This window comes from Vidua macroura, chromosome Z, assembly GCF_024509145.1.
Source record: "Vidua macroura isolate BioBank_ID:100142 chromosome Z, ASM2450914v1, whole genome shotgun sequence".
Classification (NCBI taxonomy): Eukaryota; Metazoa; Chordata; class Aves; order Passeriformes; family Viduidae; genus Vidua; species Vidua macroura.
In genome coordinates this window covers 40,251,802-40,273,167 of record NC_071611.1, presented here as the reverse complement: position 1 = coordinate 40,273,167, position 21,366 = coordinate 40,251,802, and the positions used below count along the sequence as shown (strand labels likewise).

Here is a 21,366-nt window from a genome sequence, read left to right as displayed (position 1 = left end):
AGTCGTGGCACAGGGAGAAAGACAGAAAAGCTTTCGTAAAACATGGAAAGGGTATTTTTTTAAATAGGAAAAAGAAACTTCTCTATCCCCGATCCTAATAAGATTACAGAAGAACAGCCAAGAAGTTCCAGAATGAAAACATATGCTGGAACACAAATCTTTAATTTGGAATTACATACAACAGATCTCTTATCTGTGTAAAGTTCAAAGTGTCTGAAAATATCACAGACAAAAATGGCAAGCAAGCTAGCATTCAGGAAAACACATTTTTGACCTTCATTTCAACTGTATGAGAAGAGATCTCCAAAATATGGTGAGAAGAAAAAAGCAATACAATAACAAGCGTTATCAATCCTACTATTTTACTTTAATAGCCAAGACGGTGGTGATAATGTCTCTGCTGCTGCCACAGGACTGCAAAACTGCGACTGAAACACAATGGGGAAAACTAAATTTTTTTAAATCTCAAGATTTGCTAAGTAAGATTAAGTAAGATTTCTCGGAGGCAACTTTCCAGTTTACATAAAAGCAGGCTCTCAGCCAGCCTTTGCGTGCCCACCAGAGGGCAGGGCCACGCAACAGAAGGTGAAAGCTTTACAACACGGCACAGACCATGTTAACAAAAGCTGCTCTTATTTCCCGAAAAGGTAATTTAATACTTAGTGCTCTCTCTGTAAATGCTCTAAATAGAAAGAGATTTACAATCAGCATATGGAGACCAGTACTATCTTCTCACCTGGAAATTATTTCAGATAGCTAGAAAGACAAGACATTCACCAGCTTATCAACCTTCTTATTGTAGAGTGAAATTACATTTTTTAAAACAGCAAAGACCCCACATTTTTTAATTACTAAAGCAAAAAAGTGTTACTTTTAACAACGGGGTTTAGACGTTGTACAGTGACCATAACAACAGACCATTAAACCACTGATGGAAGTTATTACTGTTTAGGTTACTAAATTGTGACATTAAAAAATCCCTACTTCCCAAGCATAATAGAAAGTTATGCAAGTATTGATGCAAACTCAAATTACACGATACACATGAGAAACAAACGTTCCAGTTCCACAAACAAAACCACTGTGTGGTAGCATCCGTTACTTGTTCTTTCCTGACACTTTAATAAAACTAGTGCCAATACTGCCTTTCATGGCAGATTTCTTCTTCCACCTTTTAAACTAGTAAGCACAAACACCAAAGCTTTAAAAGCTGTCCCACTTAAGGTTTGCCCCAAAATACTTTTCTTGCTAGTGCTACTATTTCTAACCAGAGTCATCCTTTGCAGTTAGTAATTGCTATGTGATCAGAAGCACTAGCGTGTATTTTTCAGCATTCCCATTCAAATCTGCATGCTAAAATCTATTACTGAAGAAAAAACAAATGCTTCAACATTCTTCTCTACTGAAGACATATGGGATATGAAATGAGGCAATCAGGCAGTAACTAGAAGAATTTAAGCCCTTTTAAGGTAGCTACAGAATGAAAGTGTCTGATAAAGGAATAAACCCATTACAAAAGTCTATTTTAAGAGCTCAGAAAGTGAACTATACCCCTTGGGGGGATAGATGACTCACTCAGAAGGTAACAGCAGAGATTTACCTTGGAAAAATTATGGCTTCTTTCCCACTGTTCTACAGCCAGTATTTTTTCTTAATAACTTCTTTCTTCTCTTCTAAATACAGTAAAATATAGTGAATGTAATTCACCAAAAGCTCAAACTGCTGTTACACTCAATGACCAAAATATTTCTCAAAGAAATGTATTATTCCTGAAAAGCAGAACATGAAATCCCAGTTGCAGCAAACCTTCCCTTCCCCTCACTGACCTGCTATTTAGGAATTCAGCTGTAAAAGCAAACTTGGTGCTTGCTTTGGAGGAAATAATGCAGGTAGGAGAAATTAACTCATTAAGAGCCAGCAGAAAATGTTTCTTTTAGTAAGTTTGATTTATGTCGACTGAAAGAATTGATTAAAAATGAATAAAGAATTGTTGATTTGAATAAACAATTTCTTGATGATTTGATTAAAACCTGAACATTCTTTGTGTACCAAATGTTGACCTGTAAAAAAGCAAAGCAAGCATATAAAGTTCAGGGATTACAAACTCTCATTATGCTTCTAACATGAAAAGTTAGCGTAAATTAGTTGAAAAAAGTAATTATTTTTTTACAACTTAATAGTCCTTATTTTGAGATAATCTTGTTGGAGTTAAACATTAAGTGTTACACTCTATCTGTTCATCTTCCACAACTACATGGCTTGACAAGCCAGGTGTTGGTGCAGTGGTGATAATTACTATATTGCCTGCATATCATTTACTGTGCTTTGACCTGTTTGTATAAACAACTGTATTTTTATTTTCCAAAGGTCAGAGATGTAGTAAGAATTGTATATTTTTCTATTTTTCTTCTAATTTTGTGATCTACATGACATTGTGAAACTGCAAGCTACCAAGTATTATTTAGATTAGTACACTTCCTACTTCCTGCTATTAATGTGAAGCTATTAATGTGAATTTCTCACAGCAAAAGCCAGTTTACTTCATGATGAGGGCTCTAAGGACCTCATGAATCCTCTCTGAAAACCTCTTTGTCCACCTCCTTTAAGTACTTTTTCAGAAACACTGCTTAGAACTTGCAGCTGCTCATGCTGATTTTGGAGGATTATTCCCTCTAGAAACATTATGTTTGCCTTTCTGGCCCATATTAATAAACAGAGATCTTTGCAATTAAAAAAAAAAGAAAGGCAAAGACAAGGCTTTTCAACACTTTATTAATAGGTGCCTGATACTGAAATTATGAAAGTTGATCAACTACTACCTTACTCAGCCTGTATCAATTTTTATCTGGAAGCTAGGCCTGGGATTATAGTCCACTTCCTATTTTTTATAGTTTGCTTGAATTATTTACAAAAACCTTGTATTCATGTGGTAGCAAAAGCATAAATCTAGAGTTAGTAAGAATGAGAAAAGGACTCAACTTGTACTGAGTGTCTGAAGAATTGTCATTGCTCACAACACATGACCCATTGCTGCAAACAGTGATCAACAAAGAGGAGCAAGCTGTGTTAGTTTTGTGTGAATCATGACTGTATTTTAATGTTAATAATAGCATTACTAACATTAATTATATTCATTAGATATTCATAACATTACATTCATCATAAACTGAAAGGCTCAACAGGTAAGTTGACAGGTAACAGGTAACACAGAAGACATATCATGAGGCCACTTCATGCTCTGACAGCATGCCTGGCCTCTCACAGTCTGCAAAGGCTGCTAAAAATTGCCTCTTACAAAGCTGAAGGCTGAGGGCCCTTTCCTCACCTCCCTTCCATTTTGGTGTGTCTCAGAAGTAGAACTCCTTTAGGTAAACTAAGCCCTGTCAAGCCCTCCTCAGCAGGGTGCTCTAGATGCATCACCGTGTGAACACGCTACAGAAAAAAAGCAACATTGTCAGTATGTTTTGAAGGCTCTTTATTTGCACAACTTTTAAAATACAGGTGTTTAAAAGAGGAGCTGAGACAACTTTAACCTTCCATCCGCGGTGCTCCATCCCCGCGGTGCCTGCCCGGACAGCTGCCCTGATGGTCCCCAGCTGCAGAGCCCCGCGGTAAGAGAAGGAAACCCGGGGCACCGGTGGCAGGAGGGGGAACCGTCAGGAGGGGAAGCATCGGGAGGGGTTCCGGAGCGGCGCCCCAGCTGTGGTTTCGCTATGCAAAGCCATCGCAGCCGCACCTCGCCTCACGCCGCTGGACGGGCTGCTCCCAGCGGCATCGAGGAACCGCTGCAGAGCGTGAAAAAAACCTGCTGTTTATGAATTATTGTAGGGTTTTTTTTCAGCTTTGAGAAGACTGAGGGGATACTTCAGAGAACCACAGAATCAATTTGGAAAATACCTTTGAGACCACCGAGTCCAACTTATGACTCAATACTACCAGGTCAACTGGACCATGGCACCAAGTGCCATGTCTAGTCTTTCTAGCCCATTGCATTGTATTTCTGAGAAGAAATTCTTCCTAATGTCCGTCGCAGTCTACAGCCCCCTCACGAGGGGAAGTGAAGGGGCAGGTACCGATCTTTTCACTCTCGTAGCCAGCGACAGGATTCGATAGCAAGTCAGGAGAGGTTTAGGCTGGATACTAGGAAAAGGTTTTTCATTCAGAAGGTGGTAGGGCACTAAAAGAGTTTCTCCAGAGGGGTGGTCATAGCACCAAGAAGTGTTCGGATAACGCTCTCAGGCACAGGGTATGACTCTTGGGGTGTCCTGTGCAGGGCCAGGAGCTCGAGTCGATGTCCTCTGTGGGTCTCTGCCAACTCGGGATTTTCTGCGATCCTGTAAAATCTCCTTTCCAGCACTATGATCCCTTCCCCGCCCCTCAGGCGAGGCGGGAACGAGCGACGAGGGGACAAAGGGCCGCGTCCCCTTTAAAGCCGCCCCCCGCCGCCCCACGTGAGCGGCCCGGGGCGGGCGTTCCGAGCCGCGTCAGTTCCGTCTGTGTCGCGCTGCGGAGGGGCCACGCGCGGAGCAGGACGTGAGTGCTGGGTCCCCTCGCGCGCCCCCGCCACGCCGCCATTTTCTCCCGCGCGCCCCTTCCCACAGCCCCCACCGTCACCGCCGCGGCACATCCCGGCCCGATCGGGGCAGCCGCGGATGGGTGGCGCCGAGGCGAGGCTTCGCTTTGTTCCTCGAGTGCCTGCGGTGCCCAGCGGGAGGGATACCCTGCTGTGGAGCGGGAGGAGCGAGCCGCCGCTGCCCAGGGGGGAGCTGCCACGTTGGGGGGCATTGAGTCCGATAGAGGGATAAGATGGCGCCCGGCCCCACTGCCCCCCACGTCGCGGACCGGGGGTAGACCTGGCGCGCTGGCGACCCCTGGCCCGCTGTTTTCCGTGCTGTCCTTTTCCTCCGCCCCGCCACGGGTAACCCGCAGTCTCTTCGCTGCCGCCCTGCCACGGGAAGACTTGGGTGTTCTCGCCCCCACCCCCACCCCCTCGCCCCCATCCTTGTTCGGGTCTCGACTCTTATCGTCGGGGGGCGACACGAGCCGTGGAAAAGAGGAATAGGAGAGGAAAATGGCGGCTGGGATCCGCCTACCTGGAGTTCCCGACTCGTCTTCCTTTCCTTACCTTTCCCCGTTCTCCCCTGGCCTGGCTCATCCCATCCCTCTGGCCGGCGCTGCGGTGTCTCCTCACGCACGGCCTCTCCCGGGGGGCACCCACCACCCTACATCCCTTTTTCCTCCGGTTTCCGCCCACACCTTCCTCCATGTTGTCCCTTTCTACGTCCCATGCGGACCCCGGGGTCATCCCCCGAAACATCGTTTGGCTCGCCGACTCAGTGTCGTCCCTTTGCTTATTTTCACGTTGTCCCATTCTAGGGCTCCTTTGCCTCCATTATAGAGCGTGGCTTGTGTGTGCTTCCTCACACCCTGTATCCTGTGCAGTGCTGCAGCTTCCGTCCTTGTGCTGCAAGCTATTACCACAGGTCCTGCCCTGCTTTAGGACTACGTTGATCCATTAGCGTTATTTGGACTTTGGTTTGGTTATTTTGTTTTACTGTTTTGTTTTTTTTTTTTTTTTTTTTCATTTGCATATGTGGGGTTTTTTTCCACTGCCTTTTAAGTACGCTGTTACTCCTTTTTTTTTTTTTTTTTTTCCCTGACATACACTGTAATACTATCTTGGCCTTTACTAGCTGAGGTTTGTATTGTACAGTTTCAGGGATGCTTAATTTTATTCTAAAACGCCAAATTAGCTGTATATTTGTTACAAAGAGTTTCTAGCAGCAGGGAAGATGTGTAACCGCTATATCTAACCACATGTTTGCATACTAGGGTGACGTGCAAGGACACCTGGCAGCATGCATTCAAGGAATGCTGAATGTCTGGTGAATTATTAGTCTCCAGTGAGTGTTGTGTTGAAGTTGCAGTGAAAATATTAATTGCAGTGCTGTAGTTCTCTGTAACTGAGGTGTATTTCATACTGTTAGATTATAGGTGGGAACTTGCGCGTCATGTGTGTGACAATTGTGTAGCATGTTGGTTCTAAATCCAACTGGGTGAAATGCCCGTGCCGGAGTATAGATACTGCTTGAGTGTTAATAATTCATGTTTGTGGATGTAATAGAAAGGATTCAGCTGGAGGGCAGTATTGTATTGTGGGTTTTGCCGTGTCCAGGGATATATGAAAATTGTGAAAAATCATTCTGCTGTAGACAGTTCAGAAGCCAAACCACTGCATTTAATGTGCTCTGTGTTTTAATGCAGTTGCAGCAAAAAGAAGAAGAGATATAAGAGGGAAGAGAGCTTGATATTGCATCTGCAGTGCGTATCAAAGCTTAAATGGAAAGGCAGGAAAATCTTTAGGAGGGCTTGAAGAAGATGAGCCAGTACAAACAGGTTTGAAGACTGCTTTCCAGCCAAAATGGAATGTCATTCCTTATATAGTGTTTTCATGTTATTTTTCTTTTCCCAGAATGCCTAAATCAAAGGAACTTGTATCTTCAAGCTCATCTGCCAGTGATTCAGATAGTGAAGTTGACAAAAAGGTGAACAATACATACAATTCATTACTGTATTAACTCTTTTGTTTCAAGCTGGGGTTAAGAAGTTAGGTGAGCATTATGCCACAACATGCATGTCGTTCCATATGATTTATCAGACTTAAAAGAAACTTTCTCTTCCACCCACCTCAACAACTACAACAACAAAAACCAAACAACCCACCTTCCAAGTGTGGGTGGATTGCATAATTTTTTCCCTGAAGAAAAGTTTTTTTCTTTAGTTGCACTTTGTTTTCTTCATGCCATTCCATATGATAATTGCAAATGCCCTGTGATTCTTTGCTGCTTTGTGGCAAGCTTCTGGACACTTCTGTATCAACTGCTCTGGTGGCAAGAATTTAAACTTGAGAACATGCCTACAGCCACCCTCTGCCATTTTATTATATGAATTACTTCTCCATAACAAAAATCTGCACTTGCCCTGTGCTCCTTGTGTCACTTGCTTACTTCATTTGCATGGGGTTTTTTCTCTGCTTCATTTTTTTATTTGCTGTTACACCATCTGCTAGTTTCTCACTTAAAAACTGAGCCAACCTTAGTGTCTTTTGAGATGATAAATTTTAAGATGACTGTTGTAAATGTATAAATCAAATGTTCCCATTTAATTCAGTTATTTAAGTTAGACATTTGTATAGATGTACCAATCATTTTGAACAAAAGCAAGATTATTCTAGGAATTGAAGTGATTTAGAAAAAAACTAGTTAATTTATCTTTTTTAAGAAATGCTAGGTGGTAACACAGACACCAGCTTTTAACATAGTACGGTACATTGACAGATCTGGTCTCCTGTTTTTACATGAGTAGAATTAGTAACTTTGTGCTTCTCTGTGTAATCTGATTTACAGGTGATATTGTTTGAATGCTTAAAAAAGTTACATTAATTTATCATGGGCAGTGATTAGATGCTTATTAAAAGAAAAATGGTCTGGGAGAGGTGGTTTCCAGATTTTTTATTATCTTACTAATTATATTACTAATTATCTTAATAAATAATCTTTCCAGATTAATAAATAATCTTTCCAGATTATTTATTATCTTATCTATGTGTTTTTGGGGGTTTTTTGGGTTTTTTTGGGTTTTTTTTTTGAGGTGCTGCAAGCTGTTCTGTACTTTTTGTTCCATTTAGTGGAGAAGAGGGTGCCATTTTCATCAGACTTAAATTTTTTATTAAAACTACTGAACCAACAGTGTTACTGTGCAGAAAGAGAAGGATTTTAGAAATGTATTTTGATCTGATTAAAATCTCTTGAAAGCCAAAGTATTACTTCACTGAGAACAGAATCAGGCTCATTTTGAAGTTTTAAAATTCCAGTCTAAATGTTCAGTATTGAATTCCTGCCTTCACAACAAGAAGGTGGTAAAGTGCATTGCTTGATAGTAGGCTGTGATATACGATGTAAACTTAATCTGTAGCATACAGAGTGATTGTGGCTCATGCTTTTCTTTTTTTGTTTTGCTTCAAGGCAAAGCGGAAAAAGCAAGTAACTCCAGAAAAACCTGTAAAGAAACAAAAGACTGGTGAAAGTTCAAAAGGTGCAGCTTCTTCTAAGCAAAGCAGTAACAGAGATGAGAATATGTTTCAGGTAAAATTGATGATTCATAGAGCCTAGTTAAGGTAACATGTTGCATCATATGCTGTATAAATTTTATGAGGTGATCTGAACTTTCTGACAATGTAGTGCTTGGCCTCCTGAATCCTTGGCCGAAGGGGATTATATGCTGGTTCAGATGAGATGCTCAGAAAAGCCTGGTCAGGTTTCAACAGAGTAAAAGAATCTGAGTTGTATCAATTGATCTAATTCTCATTACTTTGCTCCTGGTATCTGTGAGTAGTCATTTTGTCAGTAAATACAACAGTTAGCATCAGTATACTTGAAATATTAGATCAGGTTTGTCTCTACATGGAAATGTTTTTTTAATTAGGACTTTTGAAAAATATGTTCTTGGAAACCAAAATGTGGACTCTTCGTTCCTATTTAACTAGGTCAGGGCAGCTTGGCCTCCTGTGTTATTACAGCATCTTGGAATAAGTTTTGTTTGTTCCTTTATGTTATGATGTAGGGTCTTATCAATGAACATCCATAAAGATAGTAACTTGTGGTATTGCCTTGTTTTTAAGATGGGATGAATGTCTGTTTTTCAGTATAAAGATGCATTTGTGAATTCAGGGTATTGCAGTTCCCAGGGTAAGCCAAGGCAGTGGCAGTGTGTGCTGAGGGTTGATACACAGCTCAGAATTGGCTGTTTTGGGGGTGTGGATCAAGATATATGAAAGGTCTCTGACTAGCGGGCTGGAAAGGAACAAATTCTTGAGGCTTTTATTCTCAAGTTTGTGAAGAGGTAAGGGAAAGGTGCCTAGTGAGATGGCCCAAGTGCAGAGTGGTATAAACGAAGTGGTTCTGGGCTGTAGCCATGTGAAGTAGTACAGGGGGAGAAAAGTCTGTTCTAGAGAGAGCAGCTATTTTCAATGTCTGAGTTATTACTTTTCCAGTTATGTTTAGAAGGGAGAACTTCACTTGAAGGCTGAGTCTGGACTTCTGTATTGAAGGAAGTGTATCATATTTTTAGTTCTGCTTGGGCATTCTTTGAACCCTGTAGGAAAAATGAAATAGTGAATTCTATAACTTAGGAGGTGAACTGCAGGTAGAACTCTAAAGAACTATGTATAACCTTAATGCTATGTTTTGTAGTAAGTTCAGAAATTCCCACCTTGGAGAAAACTTCAAAATTTTTAGTGCCCCTGATGCAAAAACACACCCAGATCCTTTCAAATAAAAGTCAAAATATGCATGCTCTGGTTTCTTGAAACCTCTTCGACCTAAGATAATAAGAAGTTACTAAAAACAGGCAGTAGAGGACTCATATTACTCTGATGAGAACAGGGTTCTTTCTTCTGGTGTTGAGTAGAATACAGATCTTTGAATATCACCTTGACCTAAAATATCAGCATTACCCAGTCTGTGCCTACCTTTGAAGTAATCAACAATAAAATATTTTTTAGATTACTTACTGTGTTATGGTGAGGCATTGTCAGTTTTTGTAGTCTACATCAACTTCTGTGCAGTAACTAACATGCAAATGTTAAACAATAGAAATAAAACTACAGTGGGTCTGAGGATACTCCCCCTTCTTCCCCCACTACCCAGGAGGGCATGCTCATTAATTTTTTAAATATAGTTTTGTTTGTTCTAGGCCTCTTAGCGATACTAGAAACCTTTCTGGAGAGTTTCTTTCTCATGGCAGTAAAATGATCTCTGATGTGGAAGTGACTTTGCAATATAGCTTTACAAGAGTGGCTTCAGCTGATGGAAATCAGGCTGTAAAGCATTCATAGGGTAGTCACAAGTTCTATGGTGTCCATATTGTGTGTGGGAGTGGCTGCAAATGATGTGATACCAAGAGTCTTCTTGTTCTACACCCTCAGGCTGTGTTCTTGAAGCATACAGATTCCCTTAATACAGAGTTCATTGTGACTCCTGAAGTCAGAAAATTCATAATTTTCATAAATATGTACCTTTTATATTTTTGTTTTAAATTGTTGGTGTAATGTTTTTTTTTTGCAACTACTTACAAAGAATAGTGTTAATGGAAGTAGAAGACAATTTGTTCAATGTAAGAGACAAGGTGCAATCTGTGTATTTGCCTGTGTTGGACTTAGTAGGTTTTACAGGGAACTTGGTATACTCTGCAACTTGATGAAGGATTTGTGTGCTGTTAAGTTGCAGAAATTTATGTTACTCCCATGGGTGGTGTATTACTCAAGGCCCTAAGGACAGGCATTATTTGTGTTAATGTGGAAGGGTTTAGCCTTAATGCATTAGATTCCTGTCTGTGGCTTCAAACCAACCTGAGCTTGGCAGCATGTGCTTTGGTTAGTTTGACTAATCCCATCATCTACCTATGCCTGATTTGGATAAGGTTTGTCAGAATTCATTAATAGCTACCCAGAGCAGAGCCACATTGCATGATTGTGCATTTGACTGAAATTGTTATTTCAGAAGTTGTCTCTGTGTTGTCCCGTCCACCTCCCAACCCTCTTTTTGTTTTTGGTTGTGGGTTGTTTTTTTTTTTGTTTTTTTTTTTGTTTTTGTTTTTTTTTTTTTTTTGTTTTGTTTTTGTTTTTGTTTTGGTTTTTTTTGTGTGGTTTTTTTTTTTGTTTTGTGGTGGTTTTTTTTTTTTTTTTGTGGTTTTTTTTTTGGTTTTTTTTTGAGTTTCACCGTATTTGGGCTTTGATTTTTGAGGAGTAAGTTCTTTGATTTTTTTCCAGTATAATTTCCCAGTGTCCTTATCATAGACTCCTGAAAGAAGATAAACATATAAATTTATGATGTTGTGAAACTGATTGGTTTAGCACAGTAATTATGAAACTTAGGTGATCACTGATGCATTTCACAATTTGCTTTGTTGCAGATGTCACTGTTTACAGGAGTCTTGTGCTCCTTACATATGGTTATTGGCTAGGGAAGAGAGTTTATGCTTGCACTGCGGGTGTACAGTTTAATGTAGAGAAACTGAAAATAGGAAAAAGGATGAAGAAAGTGCTTGCTGAAACTCACAGAGGAAGTCTGCTTGCATATCTTGGAAAGGAACAGAGATACATTTCAGTGCTTTTTATTCTAAGTAGAAACCTGCAAATTATGGTTTTAATGTTTACTGATTTATGTCAGTCAATAGAGTAATATAATCTAAGGATCTGTACTACTTAATAAAAAGCATGTGAACTTCTCTGTGAAGGTTGAACTGCACTCAGCTATAAATCATGATAACTGCCATGATTTAACCACAGCCAGCAGCCAAGCCCCAGGCAGCCACTCGCTCACACTCCCACCAATGGGACTGGGAGAGAATTGGAAGGGTAAAAGCTGGAAAACTCGAGGCTTGAGAGAAAGACAGTTTAATAGGGAAAGCAGAAGCCACAAATGCAAGCAAAACAAAACAAGGAGTTAATTCATCACTTCCCATGGGCAGGCAGGAGTTCAGCCATCTCCAGGAGAGCAGTGCCCATCACATCTAAATGTCACTTGGGAAGACAAATGTTATCATGGGAAACATGCCCCCTTCCCTCTTCTTCCCTCCACTTTATACCCTGAAGGTGATGTCACACGGTCTGGAATATGCCTTTGGTCAGTTGGGGTCACCTTTCCCGGCTGTGCCTCCTCCCACTGTCCCAAGCACCCCCAGCTTCCTCGCTGGCTTGGCAGTCTGAGAAGCAGAAAAGGCTTTGGCTTTGTGTAAGCTCTGCTCAGCAGTAACTAAAACATCTCTGTGTTACCGTCACTGTGTTCAGCACAAAGCCAAAACACAGCCACGTATCAGCCAATGTGCAGCAACCCTTAGAATCCCAGTGCAGCAACCCTTAGAATGCTGCTGTCGTTAGAGAGATACAAAAATACCTTCAATCACTGAAATTACTCTTTAACATTATCAGCAGGTGCATGAAAAAAGAATTGTTCAGAAATTAACCTGCACTGGACTTACAGGTAGCTAAGTATCAGGGAACATCAATTTACTTACTTAACGAGTTAAGTCTAGATTTTGTTTGTGTTTTTAAGTGTAGATGTCTGTTGGAACTGTACTTCAGAAGCATGCTTAATAATTTTAGTGGCAGCTTTTGCATACAGTTCTACTAAATATCTGAAATTTAATGGGAGCATTAATCTGAAATGTAGGTATGATGTGAAATCTAACTTAATTTCAGCATTTACACAGAGAAATGCTTTTATCTAAGATAGACTTAATGATTGAGTAAATGTAACCTTTGCATTATTGCCCCTCACCTTACTGTAGCTGAATTAAGACATAGAGTCTTTCTTATCCTTGAAACTCATATTCTAGACCCTTATACTGTATATGCAGCTGTAATCTGTTTTATTGAATTAGATTATATTTCTTATGACAAATCTGGAGTTTCATGGCAAGGCACTAATATTCTTCAGTAACCATGGAAAAAAACAGTGCTGCAGAGTGCTACTGGTTGAAGCTGTTCCTGGAGGTGACCTCATAAGTTACTGGAGCGTTAAAGGGTAAAACTAAGAAATATTGTCCATGTAGGCTATTTAGGATATTCTTTGCCAGGAGTGCAGATGGACTTGGGTAGGGTACCAGGTTTGGTCAGAAAGAGCTAAATTGCCATAACATTATACTTTTCCTTTGAGTTTTAAATCTGTATTGTAACTTTATAAATTTAAAATACTGTCTTATGAACAGTAATGTCTTACTAATTTTAAAGGATGCTTTGAAATAGGAAAAGTGCTTTAGACTTACATTATCTTAATTGTTATAAAATCTATATGTCATATAGCATCTGCAGAAAAAGAAAAATTAATTTAAGCAAATAGAAAGTATTCATGTTTGCATCTATTTTGTGAAATAAGAGCATATGACTTAAACATCTGTGAATTCTTGTAGTTGATTGGAGAGTTCTTCAGTCTTTCATGTCAAACTTAATGCTAGTGGTTTTGGGCCAGAAGTGTAGGGCTCATCCTTAAATTGTATCAAAATGCAACATGCAGAGATAAAGGAAGCTGAAATTGAAAGGTAGTGTTTTACCTGGAAGGAATATTTTATTTTAAATTTTATTTTATTTTAAAATTTTAAAATTTAGAATCTGTTCTTTTGTTATATAAAATGTATCCAGAAGGTACTTGCAGAATTCAAAGGATTTCTTAGGATTGCAGGAAGTTTTATTTGATTATGTTTTAATTATCTAGTTTCTGGTTCTCAAATTCACCTTGCACTTGGAATTTATCTGAATAGATAGATTTTTATCATATTTGGAAAAATATTGAATAAGCCCAAATACAGAGTGTATTGTATAGTTGGTGGTATGATTCTTCCCCAGCTTCTCCCCACTCTACCCTCCCCAAAAAAAGAGATGCCCATGTAATTCAGTTGTGACACTGGTTTGAAAATTATGGAATTCCAGAATCCAAGTTCCAAATTTCCATACTGTGCTACATACTGGTAAACTTAAAAGATTTGACTGTTCTTTTGAAGACCTGGTGGTACAGTGAGGTACCCATGAGGACTTGGGAGTGGGCATGGGACAGTTGGTGACTTTCATTTCTATCTGTATTTGCTGTGTTTAAAAAAAAAAGAAAAGGGGGAGGGTATCACATGTGTACATCTTAATTTGCTTTCTGTACTTCTGGAATGGACTAAAATTAAGATTCAGGAGAAGCGTTCCCTTTTTCCTTCTTTAGAACTGTTGCGAAGAACTTGTTTAGAACTGTTGCGAAGAAAGGAAATAAATTTTTTCAGAAAACAGTAAATTCATGACTTGCTACAAGCAAGCACATAAAAAATACAAGTATTTTTATTCTAGGAGAGCTACTTTTGCATTGAGCATTGCCTGCTTAACCAGTTTAAGTTGTTACTTATTAGCCTACTGACTACTCTGAATTAAGCTTTTAATCTAGTTGTTTCTGTGGTGTCTAAAATAAATTGCAATGTGCAGTGTCACATGTCAGAGTCTAATGCTGCTGGGGAAAGTGAATGCTCTAATATGTAAAATACCTAATAGACCCTTATATGTGTTTTGACAGATTGGCAAAATGAGGTATGTCAGTGTTCGGGACTTTAAAGGGAAAGTCTTGATTGATATTAGAGAATATTGGATGGATCAAGAAGGTGAAATGAAGCCTGGCAGAAAAGGTATTGTTCTGCTTCATGTTACTTTGTATTGAAACACAGTCTGCACTTTACAGTAGAACTTCCTATATAATATTTTTCTCCTTTGTTGCTGCATGATACTTTTGAGTATTAGTTTTACGTTCTTATGATCTGTGTTTTTTCAAAAGATTATTTTTATCTGTAGGTTATGGATAAAATCTTAAGTGAGTCTGTTTTCCTAAAGACATCCACCATGATTTATGGAAATCAAGATGTCAAATACAAGCAAATTTCGTAGGGGAGTATATTTATACCATTGCCATATTTCTTCCCCTTGCCATCCCCTTGGTTAACTTAATGAACTGAATTTCTTTTTATGGTTGGGTTTCTTATTTCAGAATTAGCTGAAAATATATAATAATTTTTATAAGATTTTAATTTTGTCCTTCAGTTTCTTCTAAATTTTAGATTAAAACAACCTAAACATTTAATATGACTAATTATCAAAAAAAATCATTAAAAATGTTTTTGCAGAAAGGGAAATATCTCAAATGTCCCAAGTTTGTAATCTGTACCACAGCACAAGCCATTGTACTTCTAGTTGCTACTTGCACAGTTGCTTTTCATGGAAAGGCTTCACTGTGTACCATTTTCAAAACTTCCACATCTCAAGATGGGGACTGCAGTTGCAGTGATGGTGCTGTGCTTAATGTTATATTGCTTCTCTTTGAAAAGCCTACTTTTTATCTGTTTGTATATAGCATCACTGAATGGTAAGTATGAAATGTTCTGCCCTGGACATTCGTAGAACCACAGAATGGTTTGAGTTGGAAGGGACCTTGAAGATCACCTCATTCAGCCCCAGTCCCTGCTGTGGGCAGGAACACCTTCCATTAGACCAGGTTGCTCAGAGCCTCATCCAGCCTGGCCTTGAGCACTTCCAGGGATGGGTCATCCACAGCTTCTTTGGGCAACCTGTGCTAGTGCATCATCACACTCACATTACAAAATTTCTTCCTAATACCCAATCTAAATCCACCCACTTCCAGTGTGAAGCCATTCCTTCCTGTCCTGTCACTATATGCTGTTGCAAACTTGTCCTTCCCCAGCCTCATATAGTGGCAGGCTGCTAAGTTTGAAGTTTGAAGAAATATAATGCACAATCACTTTAAGGTTTGTTACATTCTTACGATGTGTTCAGGAGCAACTCAGTAAATAGTAATTTCGAAAATCTGAGAAGCATTTTCAACATTTCTTAAATAACCACTGAGAATAGGTTTGCATTAACAGGTATACTGGTGCTCTACAGGAAAATTGCCAGTTTTGGATTTGCTGCTAGTTAACAAAAAAGGTTACTCTGCCTGCTAAGGACTTCCATGTTCTGTGTTTCAAGTAGAATTCAATAGTATATGCTCGTGGAATGGCAAACAAAAACAGGATTTGATGGGTGGGCTGAGTGACAAAAATGACATGATGTAGATATCAACACAGCAAAAGAGTCTGAACTTTGTTATGATAAAAAAATAATCTGATACAATATGTGAGTCTGATATTTCCTTGATGCACTCATAAGCTGCTTGTCTGTCTTGAAACCAGTATAAGCAGTCAGAATTTTGTAATAAAACAAAAATAAACCCAGCAGTTTAAATTATTGTCAGTGTCTTAAACAGCAGGTCTGAATTTTGTTTGGTTCATCTGGTCTGTGGTTGATGGACATCTTCATGACATTTAATCCCCTAATAATGGTTAGGATATGGAAGACTGCTTAGAGAAGCCCCTGTACGCTACTTGCTGTTTTAAATTGCAGTGGTGCTCTGATAAGACAGTGATAGAAAAGAAAAGGCTATGGGCTCCAAAGATGGAATTAAAAGTTGCAGCTGTTTTCAGGTCCTGCTCTACCTTCAGGGAAAAAGCAATGAAGGAAAACTATCACTGGGAGGGGAGAGTAGGAATAATTAGTTGGAAGAGCTTGACAGGAGAAATTATGGGATGACTGGGAACCCTGGGAGCCTGCATTTTCACAGAGTGGGTGTAGAAATTTTTGGGTAAGAATGAGTAGACCAAAGCACAAATGAAACATGTGCCTGTACTCAAGCTTGAGGGGAAGATGAGATCAAATTTAGAACTGAAGTGATAATTTGTGGGGTACTGACTGATTATTGGTTGAACATCACTAGAAATTGTAGAGAACTTGAAGTAAAAAATAACTTTGGTGTTGGTTTGTGAGTGCTAGGGAGTGATAGGGAGTCTCTCCAAAAGGTTACTTAGAGCACCTGTTATCTGTAGTGCTTTAAGAAACAAAAGGGGGGGAAAGCCTCCCCAGAATTACAGTCTTGGAAAAGTGCACAGGAGACCCGTCTGCATAGGTACAGCTTTTAGGAGCCAACAGGAATATAAATTATTTCCTACTTGCCACCCAGGACATTTGTACTGCTTTCTGTCAAGGCCAGAGTTGTATTTCATTTCTTGTGTTTATCCTAGTACTTGTACAATTATGTTACACACATTTTCTTTGTAAACTTGTCTAGAAATAACCTAAGTTCAGTTGAAGCATTGGAAGTGGGTAGTTTCACTTTGTAATTAAGATGGTTGTTGAAGTAACTCAAGTATTAATATTGTAACATAGGCTTAGTGTATGAAAGCAGCCTTTATAATAATTGCACAAGATCCTGCACCACAATTTTCTTTTTCTCTTTAAGTGTTTATTTTTAATGCTTTTCAGGTATTTCTTTAAATCCAGAACAGTGGAACCAGCTGAAGGAACAGATTTCTGATATTGATGATGCAGTAAGAAAACTCTAAAGACAGAGCCATACAAAAACTTATGTCATTTAGTTGTATTAAGCAGTCTTTTTACATTGGCTTTAGTTTTCTAAAATATTGTTTTCCAAGCTATTGTATATTTGGATTGCAAAACAATTTGTAAGATGAATACTTTTTTAATGTGCATTAAAAGTGTATTCTGAGTGAGGCTATTTGTGTATACTTTACTAAAAGGAATTGTGTTGCTTTCACCCCACAGTGTAAAATAAACAAATTTAGTAATATGTAAAGCAAACTTGTTTATGGCCTTTTGATTGAAGGTGTTTGCTGATAAGGCCACCTAATAGCTTTAGTTGTTTTAATTTTAGTTCAGTTTACAGTAAATATTCATGTGTTTTATGAGGGGATTTATTGAAATGTCTCAGTTTCACTTTTTCTTTCATTCCATTTTCTTTGGTATTGCCCTGCAGCTTTCTGCTTTAAGACTTGATACAAACAGTGAATACTTGGGAAAACACATTTTTGTAGATAATTTTCAATACTGTATTTGCTAATTTACCCTATTTATTCAGATGTTAACAGTCTTGAACATAGAGCTTTTTTTTTGCATTACTTGCATGAAGCATTATGCTAAACAATAACACTTGAAAACAAAACACATGCTCTCTCTTCCCATTTTTCTGTAGTTTGCTTGACCTAGAAAATACAAGTAGCCTTTTTTAGGACTTGAGATGTGAACCATTAACTTCTACAGCAATAGACATACCTCAGAGTAAGACAGTATTTAAAGGCTCCAAATGTGATTATTAGTTATAACACTCTTCAAGGTTTCCATTAAATTCATTCTGGAATACATAGTAACCAGTTGTTCTATGGAAAAGGAGTGGTTTACCTGTCTGTAGGGTTTTTGTTCATTTGAAAGTATTGCATAAACAATGATACTTAAATTAGACTGTAATGTGGGTTAAACAATCAAACAGGGTTAAAACTGCTGCAGCCCGAATGTCTGTCTGTCGTCTTTCTGCCCCATGCATGCTGAAGCTTGGGGTGCTTCCTGTGGTTCATGTGTGCACAGCTTGGCACAGAGGCGCTTAGCGCGCATGGGGAGATTACCCGGTACGTGGTGGACCATGACCCAGCGAGCTTGGCTGGTCAGCCCCGGTACCCTGGACAGAAAAGCCCCATGTAAGCTCTGTTACACAAGATGCTGCCCTAGAGGAAGGGCTTCTGGGTGACACTGAGTCACAAACAATGGAAGGGAGAAGGGAGAATGTGATGGAGAACTTGGAAATGTAAGGGGCACAGCAGGGTGGAAGTTGATGGTGCAAGATCAAAGTTTGCTGGCACAATAAAACTACAGTGAAGAAATAGAAGCAGAATTGGAGGAGTTCTGACATAATTAAGCAAAGCAAGAAGATAAAACAACTTCATGAAAAAGGACGTTTCAAAACTGGTGAATGTCCAACTTAATTAGTTCGTGTAATTTTCCCATTTGATGATAACATAGTCTCTAAATTTATAGATAAACAAGATTTACTGTTTGTTTAGTTACAGAACATTTTGATATAGTTGTTTATATTGCAGACATGATTGTAAGTGCCATACGCTGTCTATGTGCTGCAGAGTTCATAATTCAATGCAAATAGGTATTAAAGGCTGAGGAAGAGAGACTTTATCAAATTAAGTGCATGTTGCTTAGTTTAAATATGTCACATATCTTCACCTGCTTTTTTATTTACCCATTGTTGACATATTACAAATAAAATTAAGATCTGTTTTTGTATAGCTGAAGAAATCTTAGGTTTTTAGAAACTGAATGAGGGTGAATAAAAGGGTGAGGAGATGTTTGTGCTAACAGATGTGGTTTTGGGCACAGCATTCTTTTGTGCATGACTCTTAACAACATATAGGGCTATTTGGACCAAATAGAATAAATACGAAATAGCTGCTAAAGTTTCACAGATGAGTGAAATAAATTGCTTCAGATCCCTATAGACAGGTTCTAGGTAGTTTTTATTGCAATATATATATAATGTGATTTGTTCCTTTAAGTCTGAAAATTTGCAACCAGATTTCATGCATTTTACCTCAGAACTTTGAAGTGGCTACTTCAAAGTGCATGATTATATTAGAGGGAGGAGTGTCCTTAGATTACTGTGCTAATAGGTCAGTTGTGTTCAGGAAGGTGGGAAATTAAGTCATTTGGGGAGATTGAGTGAAAAGGTTTAATATAGTGATTAGTTTTCATGTGGAAATTGATGGTAGAGGTATTCAAAGAAATTAGAATTTGTTGGCCACGAACCATGAGTTATTAGTAGGTAGCAAAAGAGACAAGTCAGTTTCACAAACTAACTCAAAATGGGATGACTTGATCAGGTGACTGATGTACTTGTAAGATGGTAATATGCAAGTAACCTCAATAAAAGTGTGACAAATTTAGTATTATTTTTAAATAAATGCTAGTGATTTGTCATGTAATCATCTGTAGCTTCTTTTAATTTGAGAAGAAAATTCAAATCTTTTTTGACTAAAGATTATTTTTTTGCAGTGTTAGTTAGGATATGTGTTGAAGTGTCCATGGAAGAAAATTGCATGTATGACGAAGCTGTCTAATACAAGATAAAAGCACTGCTCCCTCTCCCATTTAGGTGATGAAAGATACATTTGATTCTTGGTGTTTATGCAGGGCATATTAGCAATATATTTTATAAATTAAGCCTTCTGTGGAGCTTAGGGGAGAAAAACACATCACAGAGCTGCCAAAGTACTGTATGTGTGATAATCAAACTGTCGTGTACTGTGTTGCTCATATGTAGAGATGTTCATATTGAAAATAAACAAATGCAGTACTAATTTTGGTATTTCTTCTAAAGAAAATGACCCTGGTTATGTACTTATGTGATCTGTTAGCAAAAAAGAGTTGATGATTGTAATTCTGGTAACGCAAATGTCTTATTGTTAGCTACGTGGAATGTTTCATGTTTTGTTCTGGTGGTGTCCACTGCAAAGAGGCCACTGGAAATAGAGCCCTTCAACTGTAATTACCTTAATGTTAAAATAAAAAATGGTTAAATGGCATATGTGTAATAACAGTTTGAACACTTGGAAATAAAAAAAGACTTCTGTTGACACAGTGTTATTTTTAATAGAATTTTAGCTGCATTATAACGTTATGGTACTTGCTGTTTGTTTCTTGCAGCTGTTGTAATTTGGAAATTTGAAAACTTAATTATCTTGTATTTGGTCTGTGTTTGCGGATAGGAATCTGTGTAGCCCAGAGAGATAAAAATTTTTCACTAGGATAAAACAACTATCGCATAAATACAGAAGCAGCAGATTACAAACACGTTTTCAAATATCAGCTAGGGGGAAAGTGCCTGGTAAGTTGTTACTGTTACGAGATTGGCTGATTATCTTCTTTCAGTGGAGTTTCTCTTTGACTGTAAATGTTGTCACAGATATGGTGGAAAAATCTCATGCATTTATTGTCATTGGTCAGTTATGTCTGCATAGGCTTATTCAGGAGGGTTATTTATTTTTTGTACACTTGAAATGACTGATCTGTAGGGAGTGTATTAATTAGTGGACTGTAGCCTTGAACCTAACAGAGTTTTCTTCAAGTAATTTTGCATAGTTTAGCCACAGAAACAGAAGTTACTCTGGCTCAAAGGGAAGAATTGGTGTGAGGGGTTGATGGAGGGTCATCATGTCCTCTTAATCACTGCCCTCCCCTTACCGATGTGGTTCATCTTTGTAGCTCCGGTGGCTGTGCATGGAAGAGCATTCCACTGTGGAATCAAGGCTGCATGTCCCCTGTTTGCAGTTACATAGAAGTGTGAAAACATCTGCTGAGAAACTGTAGTAAATGGTCCTTGACTTAGTGATGGTTTATCAAGGAAGCTTAATTCTTCTATTATGTGAGCAGATGGACATGCTACCAGTCATGGGGGTACTCTAGGAGCCTGGCATCTGTGCCTTTGGTATCACATGTGATTTAACAAAAATTTAATGATTTTTTTATAAGATCTGCCTGATTTTCTTTTTTTTTTTAACTTCCATTCTGGTTTCAGTGATTTCATGTGCTCATCATTGATCAGATGTCAAATGAGGTAGGGATTGAGGTTGCATTGAGGACTCAGGTTTTTAAAAGTTACCTGTTAGTAGGAGACGGGTTCTCAGTTCTAAAAGTTAAAGGAGCTTGCTGTAGAACTCAAAGCTGCTGCAGTTAACAAACTGTTCTAGGAAATCTCTAGCTGTATTTGATAAGGCTAAAAAAGAAAAACATGTCTGCTTGGTCACCATGCCTAGTAGACTGCTGTTAGTTACCAGCGCTCACTTGGGCAGGAATTAATGAGATGAAAACTGTTGAAGTAAAGAAATCATAAGACTTTACATAACCCTGTTTACTCATGTTATCTAAAAGAGCTGTTT

General features: G+C 38.7%; 1 protein-coding gene across 6 annotated transcripts; it reads left to right on the top strand.

The window, feature by feature from the left end:
* Window positions 1-4,200: 4,200 nt before the first annotated feature.
* Window positions 4,201-20,064, top strand: SUB1 (SUB1 regulator of transcription). 6 transcript variants are annotated; one of them, XM_054003436.1, is made up of 8 exons: window positions 4,857-4,918; window positions 5,377-5,483; window positions 5,833-5,903; window positions 6,271-6,396; window positions 6,473-6,545; window positions 8,025-8,144; window positions 14,106-14,214; window positions 16,895-20,064. In XM_054003436.1, exons 5-8 carry the CDS (start codon window positions 6,474-6,476, stop codon window positions 16,972-16,974), a joined length of 381 nt encoding a protein of 126 aa, XP_053859411.1. In that variant the 5' UTR covers window positions 4,857-4,918; window positions 5,377-5,483; window positions 5,833-5,903; window positions 6,271-6,396; window position 6,473; the 3' UTR covers window positions 16,975-20,064. The 6 variants fall into 6 exon arrangements, with proteins under 6 accessions (XP_053859409.1, XP_053859411.1, XP_053859413.1 ...); XM_054003438.1 differs by lacking the exon at window positions 5,833-5,903; XM_054003437.1 differs by lacking the exon at window positions 4,857-4,918 and having other exon boundaries at window positions 5,071-5,483.
* Window positions 20,065-21,366: the final 1,302 nt, after the last annotated feature.

What these genes read in the sequence shown, in the direction of transcription:
- SUB1 (XM_054003434.1), top strand. Translation starts at nt 4,292, where the DNA reads ATGTCCTCTGTGGGTCTCTGCCAACTCGGGATTTTCTGCGATCCTGTA. An exon ending in GGCCACGCGCGGAGCAGGAC is followed by an intron (nt 4,534 to 6,472) that starts GTGAGTGCTGGG and finishes TTCTTTTCCCAG; the next exon opens with AATGCCTAAATCAAAGGAAC. An exon ending in AATGAAGCCTGGCAGAAAAG is followed by an intron (nt 14,215 to 16,894) that starts GTATTGTTCTGC and finishes AATGCTTTTCAG; the next exon opens with GTATTTCTTTAAATCCAGAA.